Raw genomic sequence first — 19,979 nt, forward strand, 5'->3', positions numbered from 1 at the left:
ATCCTTTTGCTGAAAATATAAAATAACTCTTTATGTCCACTATACTTTCAAAATAGTTGTTGAATGTGTATAGAGAAGTGATGACTTTTGTACATAACATTTTCAACCAATCACTTTACTGAGTTGTACTGTTGTTTGTAAGAATTTTCCAGATTATCTTGAGATTTCTAGCTATATAATCATTTCATCTACATAAAATATAATTCACTTTTACATTATTTTAAATCATCTAAATGTATTGTCTAGTATTGCCAGACCAAGGTAAAATCAAACAGAGAGGAACTGACCATACTTCCTTGACTTTTTTGGGGGGTACTTTATTGATCTTATTAAATTGGAGTTAAAACCACATGGTTTGAAATAATTTTCCCCAACTTGTTTTTATTATTACCTAAAATTTGATCCAATTATTATATAAATTTTCAATCTTTCAATGTAGGAAATCTATGTTTTAAAGACTTTATTGGCTATCTGTTTGTCTCTTGGAAGTTTTATCAATGTCCATCTCATCAACATTCTATTCTGAACATTGTACTTATTATACCCAAAATGAAATATGTGTGTTTCATAAATCTAGGCTGACTTTTGTCATCAGTTCAGTTCAATTCAGTCACTCAGTCATGTCCGACTCTTTGCAACCCCATGAATCGCAGCACGCCAGGCCTCCCTGTCCATCACCAACTCCCTGAGTTCACTGAGACTCATGTCCATCGAGTCGGTGATGCCATCCAGCCATCTTATCCTCTGTTGTCCCCTTCTCCTCCTGCCCCCAATTCCTCCCAGCATCAGAGTCTTTTCCAACGAGTCAACTCTTTGCATGAGCTGGCCAAAGTACTGGAGTTTCAGCTTTAGCATCATTCCTTCCAAAGAACACCCAGGGCTAATCTCCTTCAGAATGGACTGGATGGATCTCCTTGCAGTCCAAGGGACTCTCAGGAGTCTTCTCCAACACCACAGTTCAAAAGCATCAATTCTTCGGTGCTCACCTTTCTTCACAGTCCAACTCTCACATCCACACATGACCACTGGAAAAACCATAGCCTTGACTAGATGGACCTTTGTTGGCAAAGTAATGTCTCTGCTTTTCAATATGCTATCTAGGTTGGTTATAACTTTTCTTCCAAGGAGTAAGCGTCTTTTAATTTCACGGCTGCAGTCACCATCTGCAGTGATTTTGGAGCCCCCCAAAAATAAAGTCTGACACTGTTTCCACTGTTTCCCCATCTATTTCCCATGAAGACATCCTGGAATGTGAAGTCAAGTGGGCCTTAGGAAGCATTACTATTAGTGGAGGTGATGGAATTCCAGTGGAGCTATTTCAAATCCTGAAAGATGATGCTGTGAAAGTGCTGCACTCAATATGCCAGCAAATTTGGAAAACTCAGCAGTGGCCACAGAACTGGAAAAGTCAGTTTTCATCCCAATCCCAAAGAAAGGCAATGCCAAAGAATGCTCAAACTACCGCACAATTGCACTCATCTCACACACTAGTAAAGTAATGCTCAAAATTCTCCAAGCCAGGCTTCAACAATACTTGAACCGTGAACTTCCAGATGTTCAAGCTGGTTTTAGAAAAGACAGAGGAACCAGAGATCAAACTGCCAACATCCGCTGGATCATCGGAAAAGCAAGAGAGTTCCAGAAAAACATCTATTTCTGGTTTATTGACCATGCCAAAGCCTTTGACTGTGTGGACTACAGTAAACTGTGGAAAATTCTTCAAGAGATGGGAATACCAGACCACCTGACCTGCCTCTTGAGAAACCTGTATGCAGGTCAGGAAGCACCAGTTAGAATTGGACATGGAACAACAGACTGGTTCCATATAGGAAAAAGAGTACGTCAAGTCTGTATATTGTCACCCTGCTTATTTAACTTATATGCAGAGTACATCATGAGAAACACTGGGCTGGAGGAAGCACAAGCTGGGATCAAGATTGCCAGGAGAAATATCAATAACCTCAGATATGCAGATGACTTTTGTCATACATACATACATACATATATATATTACAGAGAGAGAGGAGAGAGAGGAGATGGGGAGAGAGAGAAGGAGAGGGAGAGAGAGAGAGAAGTAAGAGCCTGGAACATAATAAATGCTTGTTGCTATTACTTTCCAGAAATATCCATGAAATTTAAATGTTCAAACACTATAAAAGATAAATTATTTTTAATTTTATTAATCATTACAAATTGATACATTGTTTTGAAAAATAGAGAAATCAGCATATAACAAATAGCTCAAACATGTCAAGAAAATATTAGACTATGACAAATTTGAACTCTTTTATAAATGTCTTCTTCAGCTGCTAATCTATTTTTACTTATTTTATTTATTTACTTATTTAAAACAATCAACAATAAGTGTTTCACTGAGCATCTATTACTATGCCTGGCACAATGCTAAATACTTTGAGCAAAAATATAAGAAGCATCTGACATGGTCCTTGTCTTTAGTGGTTTATAATCTAGCTATTTATGATCTATAGAGATACACTGAAAAAATTCTGGGACCTAATACCTTTAAGTAAAATTATCTTTGAACCTAATCACTTTGGAAGGTTATATGATTATTTTTTAAAAATCCTAAAATATTTTATGCATCTGTTCCTTTGGGATTGCCTTTGGAGTCATTATACAAATCACTCAAAAAAGGCAGACTCATCACTTTAATTTTAGTTTAGAATGCTGCTCTATCCTTCTGTACCTAGTTTAGTCACCTGAATTAATCGCTGTGTTTGTTGCTCACTAACTTTGGGTTATTTTAAAATCTCACATTCACTCTAACTGACAAGTTTTACTGTTCTTGATGTCCTTCCAAAGCACGTCCTACAGCACTACTGGACACTCAGTACCTGGAGGACAGAAGCCTTTCTCATCAGCTTTGCATCTTGCCCAGCATCCAGCTCTTGCTTAAGCACAGCAGGACTGTAAAACAAATCCTATGCTGTCAGCACATAAGCTGACACTTGCTCAACAGCTGGAGACGTCAGGGTGGGCTTGAGGATAGAGGCACGGAAGGGCTCCAGATGGGGCTTGAGGGGGATTTCTTTCCATTCTGCTGTTTCAGTATTTTCTCTCATTACTCCTCAGGCATCTGGCTTTGACAATGGACAGAGAGGTCTACCAGAAGCCGGCCGCAGATTCTCCCAATACTCCCTTCTAGCCCTGTGTTTGAAAAGATATATAGTTAATCAATTAAAAGATTCACGTCTATTGTATAAGTCCATATATTGTGTGTGTGTGTGTGTTTGTGTGTGTGCGTAGGCTAAATGCACCTAAGTTTGGTGGATGATCAGGCTAAAGTAGTATTTCAGTTTTAACATATACACAGAAAAACTGTGCCCATATCCATTAACTTCAGGAGTCTTTCTATATTTCTATTCTCAATAACAATCACTGGGTTTCAAATCACCTTTCAGAAAAAGACAATGTGTTTGAATTTTACATGTTTCTGTGAATTTTATTCATCCAGAAATATCTAGTAGGATCCTTCTAACTCTATTCAGTATTTTAACATGATGACAAGTATATGAAGCCAGTTTTTAAAATTTTAATCAGTTTACTTTTGGCTGTTCGGGGTCTTCACTGCTGTGTGGGGTTTTCTCTAATTGCCGTGAGCGGGGGCTGCTCCATACTTGCGGTATACGGGCTTCTCACTGCAGTGTCTTCTCTTGCTGAGGAACACAGGCTCTAGAGTGTGCAGGTTTCAGCGGCTTCAGTTCTCGGACTCAGCAGTTGCGGTTTCCAGGCGCAGAGCACAGGTTCAATCGTCGTGGCGCCTGCCTTAATTACTCTTAGGCACGTTCGGTTCTCGCTGACCACGGACTGAACCCGCGTCTCCTGCATTGGCAGGTGAATTCTTTACCGCTGAGCCACCGGGGAAGCGCCTGAAGCCAGTTTTTAACATAACGAGACAAAGTAAAATTCTTCAGAAACTAACTAAAAAAAGAATACAAATTACTCAGTATTTGTATCTTGTTTTTAGGAAAAGAAAGAACACAAGGTTCCTGGTCACAGACTTTTGTGTTAAACATATTTTTACAGTTTTTTTCACTTTACCTATGAAACAACTAATAAACCAGTTTTTTGGATGATGAAAATGTCAGAAGTCTATAGGTTTTTGGGTAATCGCAAATTTTTGTGAACATCAGTATGTTTGGGAGTTTAGGGTACAAGAAATGTCTGCCTTTAGTCTACAGAATAATGTTTTAAGTTGCTAATAAATTTCAAAGATCCTTAGACAATGTATATTAAAATAAGCCATTTTCCACTTATCTGAGCTATTTTAATCATCATCAAAGTATGCTTTCCTCACCTTTTAATTATATTTCATTTAGTAATTTTTTTTCTGTGCATGAGACCTTTAAAAATATCTTTCTGGATAAATATCCATACATTTCAGAAGAAATGTTTACCTAAATAATTTCTTGCCTGCGTCTACAATCTAAACATATTTGCATTCAGAAAATTGTCCCAGTTCAAAAATGAAGACTATTCTAAGTCTCTTCCCCACTGAAATGGATAAAGTACAAAGATGGATTAAAGACATAATAGCACTGATTAGAGAAGATGGCAGAGAAGATAGCTGGTTTATGAAAGATGGAAAAGGGATGGCATTGTTTGACAGGAGAAAAAGAGGGAGAGGGAGATGGGAAGAGGATAATTCAAAACTGAACAGTAATTTAAGGAGCCTCCCAGAAAAAAATGTCTCCAACAATAAAGTGACTGATTGTAACAAACAGCATAATTTAGATACTGGAAAACCTTAGAGAAGGGGAAGTCCTGTTATTCTTCTTTCAAAAATAGAAAAGAAAGTTAATTAGACTTTCCTGTAAAACCAAATGTTGTATAAAGGAAGTTGTAGTCCAACTATAATCTAAATTAAAATATCTGAATTTGGACTATGAATGAAATGTAAAAGGAAAGATTCAATTTGACCTTGATGCTTGGAACATTCTCCTACACAGGACTCAGGTTCTGTGAAATAGATTTATTTATATTTCTCTTGGTTCTGTAATGAATAATGTTTAGAAAATCATGACATAGTACCAAGATATTAGTTTGGAAATTTGATTAGTGGCACAAGATACGATAGAGATCAGATATTAAAGCAAGATGGACATTGCAGAATTTTCAGAGTAGGTGGCTAAGAGGCGGTCAGCTGACTCACTCACTGTCTCAACACTGGAAAATCAGATCACAGAGACCAATGAGTTGGATACTTTGCTTGTGGTTAAATTGAGATTAGACCACACTCTTTGAGTTCATCTCCATAAAGGAAAGGTGAAAAGTCTTGTAGCCAGTTTTGAGCCTAATAGGAGAGGGTGCACCTAAAGTTAGGCTCAAGAGAAACACCAAGAAGGAAAATGAGACTTTCACAAATAGGGTATATCTGTAGTTGACCTATTGAGAAAATCAGGATCTGAGGGTGAAGCAGAGAAAAAAAATTTTACAGAAAAATGGAATGCCTGTGGCATGAGAAATAACAGAAGTTCCTGGTGGAAACCTCTGAAGAGCTGTAAATACACTCATGAGGACCTGTCAGGCCCAGGGAGTGTAGTCTTATAAAAGTGTGCCCGTCAGGCAGTAGCAGTTTACTGCTTTTCCAGCTTCTCTCCTCACTCTTTGAATCTGAAGAGGTCAGAATCAGTGATCAGCAATATGGGAGAAGGGAGGGTTGGAAGCACAAGACAGAGAAAGAGAAAGATCAGACGAGCCATCCCTGTTTTCCTACATGTTAAAATCTTCTGCTAGAAAAAAAGGAGAATTTTAAGCTTGAAACAAGTTCCAAGTTTTGATTTCACATGGAATTGAACACTTAATTACTGAATTGCTGTTGTGTTTTCTTACACTGTGTTTAGTTATAAACACTGATGATCTAAAAAGAATGGTATACCATAAAGAAACCAAGTACATGAGGGAGGAAAAGTGGACGGAAATAGAGGAAGTCAATTCTTATTTTACAAAGGATTGAATCAAGAGATACTGCCTTGTATTAATGGATTAAAAAATAGGTGGTTAAATATGTGAAATTCCACCTTGTAAAGATAACTAAAGCAAAAATGTAACAAGGCAAAATTGGCAAAAGGAGAACAGGGAAAGTGGGAAGATGATCTGATTTAAATTTCTCAGCTTTCATAATTACCAATTAAAACTGATGAAACAAAAGTTAGAGGAATAAGACTTCAAAATATAAATGGCAAATAGGTTACGCCTGGGATAGGATGGGTGTCAGGAATGGAGTGGCTTTTACCCTTCATTTTATACATTTCTATACTTATGAATTTTTATTACCATGGGCATGCATAATGTTAACAATAAATGAGATTAGAGGAAAATAATAATGTTCATTTAAAAATTCCTACCTGGCTCTAATCCAGGGTTTGGTATGCATATTGAGACCACTTCCCCAGCTGCCATGTTTTTCTGAAGCTGGTGGCAAAAATCCCCTTTCTGGGGCCGGCTCCTCTGCAATCGCGCTAATGTGATAGGGCTCAAAGCCATAGCACCCACCTATGTACCTGACCCCTAGGCTGTAGGCTTCTCTGGTGTACTTTTGAATATTCCATCTGGTTGCAACTCTGGGCTCCAGTGCTGTAATACAATCGATATGGTACTTCTCTTACCACCTCTGTTTTCATTTTTTTTTTTTTCAATGACAAAACTAAATTTTAGAGTATGAGTTCTTCGTATAGCTCATTTTTGGTTGACATTGAGTGCCTTTTTCTTATGCAATCTCATATCATAAGTCTGTGTTGTATTATAGTTGTTCCTTACAGTCATTTCTATTTTGTCACAAGAAATCACAAGGTCTCTAATATGTACCCGAGCTCAGTAAAGGGATATTCAGGGAGATCTAGAAACCCTCCGTTGCCACAGTCAGGCATGTGGAGCCCCAGGGACCACACCACCAAGTGTTCTTTCAGCCCTGCAGCCTGTAGGGCTTCCTTCATGAGGCTCATCGTCTTCAGGCTGGTCCAGGGCCCAAATCGGCAGTTCACACCAACAACTGAAGCCCCTGTGCAAAGAAATACATTTATTTACTTGTTTCACAATTTATTTACTTGTTTATTTTTTAAAATTGAAGTCTAGTTGATTTACAATGCTGTTAGTTTCAGATGTACAGTGAAGTGATTCAGTTAAACATATATAAATATATATATTCTTTTTCAGATTCTTTTTCATTATAGGTTATTACAAGATATTGAATATAGTTCCCTGTCCTATATAGTAGGTCCTTGTTGTTTATCTATTTTATATATAGGAATGTGTATCTGTTAACCCCAAACTCTTAATTTATCTCTCTCTACTTCCTGTTCCCCTTTGGTAACTATAAGTTTGTTTTCTAAGTCTATGAGTCTTTTTCTGTTTGGTAAATAAGTTCATTTGTATTATTTTATTAGATTCCACATATAAGTGATATGATATGATATTTGTCTTTCTCTGTCTGACTTCATTTCTATAGACTAACAACAAAACATCAGAAAGAGAAATTAAGGAAACAATCCCATTTACCACTATATCAAAAAGAATAAAATACCTAGGAATAAACCTACTTACCTAAGGAGGCAAAAGACCTGTACTCTGAAAACTATAAGACATTGATGAAAGAAAATAAACATAACACAGACAAATGGAAAGATATATAGTGCTCTTGGATTGGAAGAATCAATACTTTAAAAATGATCATACTACCCAAGGCAATGTACAGATTCAATGTAATTCCTATCAAATTATGAATGGCATTTTCCCCAAAACTAGAACAAATAATTTTAACATTTGTATACAAACAGAGAAGACCCTGAATAGCCAAAACAGTCTTGAGAAAGAGGAACAGAGCTGGAGGAATCAAGCTCCCTGACTTCTATCGGTACCACAAACATACTGTTTGGTACAGTTTGTACCAAGTACAGTTTGGTGAAGTGAAGTTGCTCAGTCGTGTCCGACTCTTTGCAACCCCATGGACTGTAGCCTACCAGGCTCCTCCCTCCATGGGATTCTCCAGGCAAGAGTACTGGAGTGGGTTGCATTTCCTTCTCCAGGGGATCTTCCCGACCCAGGGATCGAACCCGGGTCTCCCGCATTCCAGGCAGACACTTTAACCTCTGAGCCACCAGGGAAGCCCCTGGTACAGTGCAGCTTGGTATTGGCACAAAAATAGACACAGAAATCTTTTTTTTAATAGTTGGAAGGTGCCTTGGAAATTAGCTATCCCCCTTCACTTCTTAAGGTTTACTGATAAATCAATCCCAATTAATGATTTTATTTCCAAACTGTTCTCCCAATCTTAAGAAACATTGTTAAACTTCATAAACAATAACTGAACTGCTTATCACATCGTGGGTCCACATTACCTGCCTTCACCAGCTTCATAGCACATTCTCCAGGTGTTACACCCTGCATGTCTCTCTCTGGGCCTATGCACACAGTGGCTGCCACAGGCTTTCCAGATTCTTTTAAGATGTCTACAGCCCACACAGCTTCTACAGCATGTTCAAAATACTAAGAGAAATTTAATGTTTTTCTATTGGCCCAAATAGAAAGCAGACTTTAAGTGGTAGACCATAAATGTTGCAAAAAACAGTTATAAAAATTACCAAATATATGTAATAAAATGTGCTAAGAAATGTGTCTCTATCAGACTGACTAAAGAATATTTTTTCTGAGTAAATTTTAATTCTTTTAACAATAACATATAGATTTTCATTCAGATATTATACTACTAATCAGTTCAGTTCAGTCGCTCAGCTGTGTCCAACTCTTTGCAACCCCATGAATCACAGCATGCCAGGCCTCCCTGTCCATCACCAACTCCTGGAGTTCACTCAGATTCACGCCCATCGAGTCAGTGATGCCATCCAGCCATCTCATCCTCTGTCGTCCCCTTCTCCTCCTGCCCCCAATCCCTCCCAGCATCAGAGTCTTTTCCAATGAGTCAACTCTTCACATGAGGTGGCCAAAGTACTGGAGTTTCAGCTTTAGCATCATTCCTTCCAAAGAAATTGCAGGCTGATCTCCTTCAGAATGGACTGGATGGATCTCCTTGCAGTCCAAGGGACTCTCAAGAGTCTTCTCCAACACCACAGTTCAAAAGCATCAACTCTTTGGCGCTCAGCTGTCTTCACAGTCTAACTCTCACATCCATACATGACCACTGGAAAAACCATAGCCTTGACTAGTCAGACCTTAGTCGGCAAAGTAATGTCTCTGCTTTTTAATATGCTATTTAGGTTGGTCATAACTTTTCTTCCAAGGAGTAAACATCTTTTAATTTCATGGCTGCAGTCACCATCTGCAGTGATTTTGGAGCCCCCAAAAATAAAGTCTGACACTGTTTCCACTGTTTTCCCATCTATTTCCCTACTACTAAAAAAAAGATTTTAAAGTAATTGAGTACTTAAAATTATGATTTTGAAGAAACAAAAGTTTTACTTATAAATTTTGGACTCTTTTTTTTTTTAATGTAACTAGGGTGGTCTCTGAAGAATAGTGAATAGTTTTTTATGCTTTACACTTCAAAATACTTTTCTATTCACTTCTAGTTAGGTAGTCATACGCTCATGACCATGTTCAGTCTCTAAGTCGTGTCCTACTCTGTGTGACCCCATGGGCTGTAGCCCACCAGGCTCCTCTGTCCAGGGATTCTCCAGGCAAGAGTACTGGAGTGGGTTGCCATTTCCTTCTCCAGGTTTCTTCCTGACCCAAGAATTGAAACCACGCCTCCTGTGTCTCCTGCATTGGCGGGAGGATTCTTTACCACCGAGCCACCTGGGAAGCCCTGTTATTCATAAGTGCTCCATAAAACAGGAATGGAAATATGATTATTTCCCCAGGTGAGAATACTGAGGCACAGAGAAGGGAGGGAGACCTATTGAGTGTCTTTGCTGACGGTGGAGAGGACACCTTGTCTGGTAAACACAGGCCATTTGCTGGGGTGTTTCCCCTGCACTTAAGGAACCCTCTTAAGTGCCACAATTGAAGAGCTGATCTTAGATTAAGTAGGTGGAGAAAAGCTAGCAGAAATCTCTGTGTTTCTTCCTTTTTGACTTAGATTCTGCAAAAGCAATGGAATCACGCAAAGGAATCACGGAGAAAGTCAAGAGAGGCTTTTAAAAAACAAACTTACGTTCTCACCCATGTGGAGAACGTACAGGGTGGAGTTTGCCTTCGTTTTTGTAGATGACTTTCCAGGTGCATTAGCCAGGCAAGGGTAGCCCTAAGCCTTAAGAAGGATGATGAAGCAAGGTTTCTCATAGATTCAGTAGGATGACTGGGGAACTAGCAGTTGGGAGGCTATTGTCCTTGCTAAGGGTAAAACCTGGGTTGAGACCTTGACTGGGGGGTCAGACAGTAGCAATCATGATGTGAAATAGGGAGATGGGAGCAAGAGAATACTCTGGGACTTCATGTGTAGTCAGTGACAACTTTTATTGATTCTAACTTCAAAGTATTGCTCATGTGTTACAACTTTAGTGAAAGCGGAGAGATGGGGTGAGCAAGGCACGGATGGAGGTGGGCAAGTAAACTACTGCTTGGCCCTGAGTGTTACTAGGGGGCCTGGAGGAGCCCCGGCAGCTGCCTGTCCTCTAGGTTTTGCTCCCTGACAGCGTCTACTCCCCAGCCCCCAGCTCCTTCCTGCCCTGCCTCTCCTGTAGGAGAAGATGCTCCCAGAATCCCTGTCCCTGTTCGCTTACCCTACATTGTGGGGTCCCCCGAGAGTCAGCTGCTACAACCACCCAGAATAAAACCAAAGGCTACATACAGATAGGCCTCTCCTGGCTCTGTTCTTTGTCTTCACAGAGAATCTAGCGCACAAGCAAGAGGATGTTGGCCTTGACCAGAGTGCATATAAGCAAACTTTGACCATGCACAGGGAGGGAACGAGGGCACAGGGAAGTCCCATATACTCTTATGAAAGTTGAAGACTATGCAGTTATATCAAAACAGAGTTCATTTTTTCCCTACAACATTGGCTTACCTCTGCAATCAAGAAATCTACATTTTTCCTGGCAAAAATCTCTAGCTGTAGTTGAAAAAGCTTTTAAATTCTAACTTCATCCTTGTGGTGTGTGTACAACGACGTCTGGGAGATCCCCCCTGCTACCAAAGCATCCCCTTTGTCAGCTACTTCTCTGGCGAGGTCACAGGCAGCAGTGTTTACAGCTTCCCAATGAAGTTAGAGAGCAAGAGTTCATGTGGGGAGCCTGGCATTTGAAAGGTGGAATGTAATAAGTAGCAAAGAGGGCAATGAGCAAGTGGCATGAGTACAAGTCACTGGTTTAACCTGCAGTTCGAGAAGACCAGCAGAGTTGGGTACCATCTCCTGTACTCCCAATGAGCTTATATTTACTTACCACACTGGATCTTGGTGAATGCTCATTTTTGGAGAATCCCGTGGACAGAGAAGCCTGGCGGGCTACAGTCCATTGGGTTGCAAGGAGTCAGACACAACTGAGTGACTTAGCACGCACTGGGCTGTGAGCCACTTCAGAATAGAGTCTATGCCTTTGTATCATCTCTATATTTGGCACAGAGAATGGACTATAACAGGTACTCAGTTGGTTGGTTGAATGAATAAATGGGCATTAACGTTTACACGTATTAATACTCTCCATTTGCAGAATATCTCGCAATACTTCCATATCCTTCACCTTATCCATTGCCCCCAACAACCCAATCCATGTAAGCATCAGTTATCACACAGTAAGTAGATGGCAAAGTTGGGTGTCAAACCCAATTCATTCCTAGCCAGTGATGTTGTCTTCTCTAGAACCATCCTGTCTGCAGATGTCAGAAAAAGAAGAATGTGAAATGAGAAGGTAAAGAGAGATCTGTAGTGTCCTTTCTCAACAAAAACATAGCAGAGGATGGCCATGCCCTTCCAATAGCCTGTTTTCCCCCAGTCCCTTCCCCTACCCTTCCCCTAGATAAAGTTTACATAATGATGAATTACTTAATGAATATTCTATGCAGAAGAATTTGTAATAAAGCATAGTACCACATCAGGTCAGCTCCATGGATTCTCTTCAGGAGGTTATTTCTATTATAGGCGACCCCTCTTCCCGCCCCACCCCACCCCCAGCTGCCACGCTGTAGTCTACCTGGCTTTCCATATTGTCCTCACTGGCAGAAAAGCTGAAAGTCTGCATGACATCTGATCCCGCCCTCAAGAATTCCATGTGAAGCTGACGCACTGCAAAGGAGTTTTTTTTTTTTTTTAATTTTCCATTGAAATTAAAAAAAAGTAAAAAATCACAGAAACTATCATTTTTATCAGCAGCTCATCCACTCACATCTCTTTCAATCATACACACTTCCAAACCAAGTACTTATACAGAAATTGCAGATTCAGGTCAGTAGAATTCAGGGATGGGAAAAGGCCGAGTCCATTCCAAATGGGGGCTGTTGAGAGTAACCTCATGTTGACCTGCCATTGGGCCTCTTGGCCTGGTGCAGTCACAGGCAGGCTGTAAGGCTGGGTTGGCCCACTGATCCTTGGTCTAAAGAGGGTCATTCATTTGCCAGTGTCAAGAAGGATCTAGCTGGTCTACTTATAGTCAGCAGTTGGAAGCCCTCCAAGTAGAATGAGGGAATTCTCACAGTGGACAGAATGCAGATGGCAGAGCCCCCACCAAATGGGGTCGACTCGAGCAGCTGGGAGACGTGGCCAGAGAGCTTTCCTTGTCCATCAGACATGCCTTCCTCTTGCTCTTCATCCCTCTCCCCCCAACTTCAATCTCCATCCTACTATTTCAGCACTTTCTTCCTGAGAGCGCAAAAAGATCTAAAATTAAGAATGAGTTCTTCTTGGGCCAGATGAAGTCTCCCTGCTAACACCAGAAAGACAGAGCTTTGTCCTACCATCTAACTCTGAGGATCTGATGGAATAGTAATCATGGCCATTGGGTACTTATATGCTGGGCATTTCATGTGGGTTAACTTATGAGTCCTCACAAGCAGCCCATGTCATGCTCCCGTATGACTGATGAAGAAACTCATCCTCAGAGGTCAAATGACTTGTCCAGGGTCACTCAGCTGGTCAGTAAAACCCACATTTGTCTGATACACCATGCATGTATGAAGAAAAAGAGAACAAATCAAAAGTCCCATCCCAGCTAGTATCCTGTTTCACCCATTTCTTCTTTGGCTATATTTCCCACTTAAACTTAGGAAGCAAATACAAAAAAGAGCAAACTTTATAGAATTAAAGTTTCAATTGGATGTTACCAACCAATTCTATCACAGTTTCTACCTCCAACTCTTTTTTTTTTTTTTTTCAGCCAAGAGGACGAAGTAAAACTGTGTTTATTTCTTCGCCCCTCTTCTCCCCACAACAGAACCTGGCTATCCCCTGTCTAAGCTCTGTTAAGTTTAAAAGTGAAAAGTGAAAGTTGCTCAGTTGTGACCAACTTCGTGACTGGAATTCTCCGGGCCAGAATACTGGAGTGGGTAGTCATTCCCCTCTCCAGGGGATCTTCCCCACCCAGGGATCAAATCCAGGTCTCCCTCATTGCAGGCGGATTCTTTACCAGCTGAGTCACCTGGAATTACCATTAATTATCCCTATCAAACATACTGTTTTAATATCATATGCAAATTAGCCAGATGGATGACTCCAAAGCAATAATAGTTTTCTTGTGTTACGGAAACTCTTGAATATACATAAGGTAAATAAATATTCATGGAACAAATATTAGGATATATATTTTAGCATTCCCTATACATAAAGATGCAAGTGTGTGTGTGTGGGGGAGAGAGAGAGAGCTCAAGCACACACGCACAGAGTGGGGAGGATGGGAGAGAGAGAAGCCATTTCTTCTATTTGATTCATTTACAGCCAGTATTACCATATCTTTGCAATTCTGGCAAGTGAAACAGTCCTTAGAAAACACTCGGTATTTAGCTTCTCTCAGCCAGATCTAAGCAATTGTCACGCAGGTAACCACTGAGGGTGATGCTGGCACCGACCTACATTTGGATGCTTCTGGAGTCCAGAGCCTGGCCTTCACATAGCCCCACTTCTCCAGAGTTAGGAGAGAGCTGCCATCTCCAACCACAACCTCCCCACTATCCAGACATTCCAAAAGGCCCTGAATATAAAGAAAAATCACCTTCTTTTTATTCTCCCTAAAAGCAGTTTCCAATTGTAGGGAAGGTGGGTACAATGGTCTCACAGCTCCAGTTTTGTGACAATCATCTGTGCCTGATAGTATTTCAGAAAACTTGAGTAGACTCTATTGGACAATCCAGGTACTTGTTTTGCCCCAAGTTCTGTGACTATTTTTTCTTAAATACCATTTAATCTGAATCAAATTATAGTGAAAAATGCTGATTCCGTGATATTTTGGTTTTTCACGATGTTTGTGGTAGACACTGCTTATCGCCTAACTAACGTGCATTTTTTTTCTCCTCGTGTTTGCTAATGTATTTTGTTTGGGGAGACAATGTCCCCAACTTAAAAAAAATTCTCGGGTCTCAGGCTCCTTTGCTGTGGGGGACTGGCCATGTGATACAGTGGTGGCCAATGGGTATAAGTGAAAGCCTGCTGAAAATTTCTAAAAGAGATTTGTTTTCCTGATAGAGATGCCCACACCCTTCCATCTTGTCCCTTTTTCTCCTTCCTGTCTGGAATATCAGCTCAAGTCCTGGTGCCACAGCCATCATCTTTCAGCCATGCCATCAAAAGCCACATGCTAAGGCTGAGGGCACAGGCTGATAACTGCAGCCTGGTGTCTTGATGACAGCTTAGAGGGGCTGCAGAGGCCGTGGACTGTGACTGCATTTTTTAGGGTAAGAAAAATAAACCTCTTTTTTGTGTGAACCACTGGACATAATCCTACTAGATACAGCATTTCATAGTTCTGCCCTACATTCTCCAGCATGTTTCCCAGGCTTATTATCATTTGGTACTCTTAACAAGTCTGGGAGCCTGACAGGGCAGTTTTTATCGCAATTTTATAAATGAGGAAACTCAGGTTCAGAGAGGCTGAGTGAATTGCTCAAGATCATAGAGCTCAGTAGATAAAACAGTAGACGTCAGACCTTCTAAATTTCTAATCTAGTCTCTATTTTGCCACCTTTCTAGTCAGCCCACCTATAACCTGAATAAAAGACTGCATCCAGAGCAGTTATCCAAGGGCTAATGGCGTCCACTGAGTACAAAGTACGTCCCCAGATACCTGCATGGTTCATCCTCTCATTTCCTTCAGGTCATTGTCAAGTATCATTTTCTTTCAGAGGGACCTTCCTTTTGATTTATAAAAACCGCCAATACCGCCGTGGGAATCCTTATCCTTCTTGCATAGACTACATTAATTGAAGATATAACTTTTTCTCTTTTTCTTTTTTATTTTTAAAATTTTGAAAGTATGATAACACACTTACAGGAGACTTGGAAAATACAGAACAAAGTTATGTATGGTTTATTTTTTAAGTAGATAAATTAACATTTTTAGTTGGGGTTTCAATATCAAATTCTCAAAAATTAGTAGAATGAATATACAGAAAGACAGGAGAATATAGCAGATCTGAAAAGCACCAAGTGTCTCCTGGTTTACAGTCTACGGGAACTTGAATAAAATCTGTATTCTGCTGTTGTGTGAAAATTGTATGAATCTTAACTAGGTTGAACTGGTTTGAAGATACAAGCTTTTAGTGAAAATATCAGCCAGTTCATCTCAGCTCTGCCTACAGCTGGACACAGAGCAGTGCATGAATGGGGAGCTGCCCCTCGGACCCAGTCACTTCTGCAGCTCAGGAAGGTACGTTAGAAGTGGCTGCCCTGAGGCTAAACACCAGGCCTCCTTCCTCCTCCATTTTCCTGTGGAGGGAAGTGGAATGCAGCCCAGCTGTGTCAACCAGAAACACTATTTTGGCAGACAGAGCTCCTGACTCTGGTTATTTTTCCATACTTCATATCCAAAGATAAATTTTAGCTGAATGTAGAAGAAACGTTAATGTATTCTATGATTCTCACCTCTCTCCCTACTCCTTCCACAGAGTGAAATTTACTCCTTTCATTTTGTACTTTTGAAACATAAAAAGGACTTAAACTTTCACTGAGACCTGCCTACATACTAGATCCAGTTGCTAGGCCAGAGGGATAAATATTGGAATAACGGTCACTGCCCTCAAGAAGCTCCAAGCTCTGGTTGCCTTGGGGAAGGCCATTATATCATCAGACCATCATAGTACAGGGTAATGACTAAATGCCATGGAGGGACGTGGAAGAGAGAAACAAAGGTATCACCATTTGTCTAAAATTCCAAATTGAAAATCTAACACATTTCAATGAGGCTAACTTTGTTAAGAGTTGGACTGAATATTACACATTCAACAGTTCTAGAGGGGAAAATATTAACACACAATCTGGCTGTTATAGGTTAATCTCTCACCTCCCACATCCGATCTGTCATAGGGTTACACCAAGCATATCTATTTAACCCATCTCATATATGCCCCCTCCCCCATCCTTACTGCCCTGGACTATTACAATGGTCTCCAGTTCACTCCAGCCCACTCTAAACTATCTTCCACTGCTGCCAGAACAAAGCCTTGTCTGACCTACTCTTATTTATGATTGCATCCCCTTTTGTCTCTTGCTGAAGTTCATATAGCTTCCATTCCTGCATCCATCATCTGTGTTGCATATCTGGTTACTTACCTGTTGCCTCTGTTTGGCTGTAAGATGCTTGAGGCTCAGGTGACAAGCCTGTCTTGTCACCTTCTTATCTCTCCACCTCATACAGCACCCAAAGTGAAGTGAAGTGACAGTCGCTTAGTCGTGTCCATTCTTTGCAATCCCATGGACTGTAGCCTGCGAGGCTTCTCTGTCCATGGAATTCTCCAGGCAAGAAAACTGGAGTGGGTTGCCACTCCATTCTCCAGGAGATCTTCCTGACCCAGGGGTCGAACCTGGGTCTCCTGCATTGCAGGCAGATTCTTTACTATCTGAGCCACAGGGGAAGTAGGCGCTTAATAAACTATGGCAAGAGTTAGGAGATGACTGGACTGTTTTGAAAATGTCACGTATCTCATATGTTACAAGTTTGGTCCTGACAAAGAGGGAAAAAATAATACTCTAGTAGAAAATTAGCTAGGGTTTTAAGAAAATGATGGTGGAAATTTGACTGTTGCCTTCAAGATAACAAGTAAGACATTTTGATCTGTCCTCTGGATGTTTGTCCAGTATTTTAAAATTTTGCCAGTTTTCTAAACAGCTATTAGCAAAATAAATTATCAAGATATGCATTCAGAGCATCTTTCAGCCCCTCTTTCACTGTTAGACTTACCCCCTCAGTTAAATGCTACACCTTTACAATCTAAATATAGCTCTAAAACGACAGAGGACACTGTAAATTATTTGCACTATGTCTATATTTTCATTCCATCCTCCCTTTCTGTTTGGCAGTGACTCTCCCTGGGATCTGAGTGAGCTCTGAGAGGCACTGATGCCCTCTTTTTGATTTAAGGTCTGGCTTCAGGGCACCTTTATTCATATACACAGGAATAGGGCAACTTCACTTTGTGGCAGGAAGATGCCAGAGGTCCAGTCTGCTTAAAATATCTCTCCATCTGCCTGAAATTGCCACTGGGACTGCTCATTTGTATTAAAGAGAGCAATTGGAGCTGTCCTCTGTGGCAGTTAAGTGACTACTTAAGATGCACCTGTTTGCTGAGAAGAGTGGTGAGCTTAGCTCTACCCTGCTAACATTTAACTCCCAGGCCCACATTAGCATGGACTCACATATGAAAATCTTGGTGTTGCAAAGAGCAGAGGCCAGCAGGGAATAGAACAGAGAAAGCATATTAAAAAAAAAAAAAACCTTTAAAGAAATGAACTAAAAAGTAAACGTAATATTAGAGAAAGCTTAGAGAAAGAAATCAGCATAAGGTTCTTCTTTTTATCATGCTTATTTCCTTCAATGCCCATATTTTACTTTTATAACCAGAAAAATATATCCAAAATATGTTTTTGTTAAGTTTTTTAAACTCATATTCCACATCTTATGTAATTACTATCATTATTGTGTCTTTCTGTACAGTGTGTGTATAAATATTTTTATATAGTTGGGGTCAGTCTGTGACATTTCGTATCTCCTTTTGTAACTTATTGCCAAAGCACTTTGCCTGTTTCCACACTCAACTTTTTAATTGGCTGCCTAATAACTTATTAAGTGAATGATCTTTATTTACAGAGCCCAGGACTGTGGGGCATCTTGATTGCCCCTGTCTTTTTAGTATAAATGAAATGGTGCACGTTTCCACTTCTATACTGTCACTGCCTTGCACACCCTCTCTTCTTAATTACCTGGCACAGGTGGCTTGCTTTGAGGAGTTTGGAGATGCTCCGCGCCCAAGTTCATGTCCTTCCTAATTGTGTTTTGTCACCTCTCCTCCCCACCACGCGCACATCTAGTATGAAAATGGGGGAACAGGGTGACAGCTGGCAAGCACATCAGGAAAGGGAGCTAGGAAACCGGTACTGCAGGACTACACGAGGTGGAGCCCCTACCCCTCCGCCCAGCACACCCCCACCCTCCATCCCCGCTGCGTCCGGGACCGGTTTCAGGGCAGTACCGGGCTTGGGGAGTTCAGACAACCGCTCTTCCTCAAACTTGAGAGGAACGTGCTCTGGGACAGTTGAGTAGAAGAGCTGTGGCTGCAGGTGGGCTGAGGGTAAAAAACGTGAGCGCCACCTAGGTCTGAAAGGCTATATTTCAAATACCTGCTCCACCTGGATCCGATCTATGAGCCTGAACTAGTCTGCTGACTCTGAGCTTCAGTTTCCTCACCTGTAAAATGGGAATAAAAGTGAAGCGGAGATAATTTGCATAGAGCACTACCGCGGTGCAGGTACCGAGGCGAGGCTCCATAACTGGTACCCAAGATTGCTGTCTCATCCTGACACCAAGGCGGTACTGTAGTCCTGGCGACTCGCGAGGGGATAAACGGAGGCTCAGAGCCCTCCAGGTGCCTCGCCCGGGCCGCAGAGCTTGGCCAGGGACTGAGGTGGAGTCCCCCGGCCAGGACGGCTGAGTACCTCCCAGGCTCCCCGAAACTCATCTTCTTGACTCTGGGGCCCCCGATCGGTGCCATCGCGCCTCTCGGTGCTGCACGGGGTGGCGGGAGCGCGCGCAGCCAGGAGCCCGCCCCTCGCCCGGGGGAGGGTCCCGCCCGCCTGCCCTTTAGTCCGCTGGCTTGGGAGGCGATGCCCGCGCCCTCGCCCTCAGCCTCGCCATGCTCCGTCCGGGCATACTGCGGCTGCGGGGCCTCAGGCTGCTGGGCTTCCCGCTGAGGGTCTCCCCTGGCCGCCCGCGCTCAGTCTGCAGCCGCCAAGGGTGAGTGGGGCCGGTCTACGCGGAGATCCGCGCCTGGACAGCTGCGGGGTTGCAAGCGAGGGGCTGAGACGTCTCCGGCTATGGGCACTTGGGCACTTCTGACCCCCAGAAATGGGCATTTGGATTTCTTCTTGAACTATGTATGTTTTTTTTCCCCATGCACAACCGTCCAAAGAGAGAATCAAAGGGTTTCTACTCCAAGGACTCTCCTACCCTCACCTTCTTCAGTCAACTGTAGTGTCTTCTGTATTTATCCAGAGATGGTCCGTGGGAAGGCAAACACAGGGGTATATATGGTCTTCCTTGGCTTATTATACCTTGTTTCTTTACAGTTCATTCTGGAGAAACTCATGATCTAGCTAGCCAGGAAGACAGTCATGCATATAAACATATCCAGCCCTGAGCAATAATTATAATTAGAGAAACAGGTACACGGGGAGAGGACCTTAAGTGAGGAAGAACATTGTACTCCTGGCTTTCTTCAACCTGGAAAACACTGGAGAGAGGAGGTGATCCAAGATTTATAGATAATGGACCTCATGATGATTATGGTTTTTCATGGAATAAAATGATAAGTGTGTTTTTAAAGTAGATTGAGATAGATTATTCTCTATGTTTCTTTGCAAAAAAGAAGTC

General features: G+C 41.5%; 2 protein-coding genes across 2 annotated transcripts in view; one reads left to right on the forward strand and one right to left on the reverse strand.

Moving 5' to 3' along the window:
- Positions 1 to 2,580: 2,580 nt before the first annotated feature.
- On the reverse strand, positions 2,581 to 19,101 carry LOC120852579 (S-methylmethionine--homocysteine S-methyltransferase BHMT2-like). The gene is given in 9 exon segments (XM_040225905.1): positions 2,581 to 3,168; positions 6,369 to 6,598; positions 6,840 to 7,021; positions 8,358 to 8,505; positions 10,982 to 11,173; positions 12,105 to 12,196; positions 13,972 to 13,985; positions 13,987 to 14,095; positions 19,071 to 19,101. Coding segments are annotated over 9 exon segments (1,077 nt in total). The 3' UTR covers positions 2,581 to 3,089.
- Positions 19,102 to 19,242: 141 nt separating this feature from the next.
- DMGDH (dimethylglycine dehydrogenase) overlaps positions 19,243 to 19,979 on the forward strand; it is an 82,513-nt gene continuing 81,776 nt past the window's right edge. The window contains exon 1 of the mRNA XM_040225903.1: positions 19,243 to 19,343. Coding sequence (XP_040081837.1) covers positions 19,243 to 19,343 — 101 coding nt within the window. The remainder of the gene's footprint in view (positions 19,344 to 19,979) is intronic.

This window comes from Oryx dammah, unplaced genomic scaffold (genome assembly GCF_014754425.2).
Source record: "Oryx dammah isolate SB20612 unplaced genomic scaffold, SCBI_Odam_1.1 HiC_scaffold_26, whole genome shotgun sequence".
Taxonomy (NCBI): Eukaryota; Metazoa; Chordata; class Mammalia; order Artiodactyla; family Bovidae; genus Oryx; species Oryx dammah.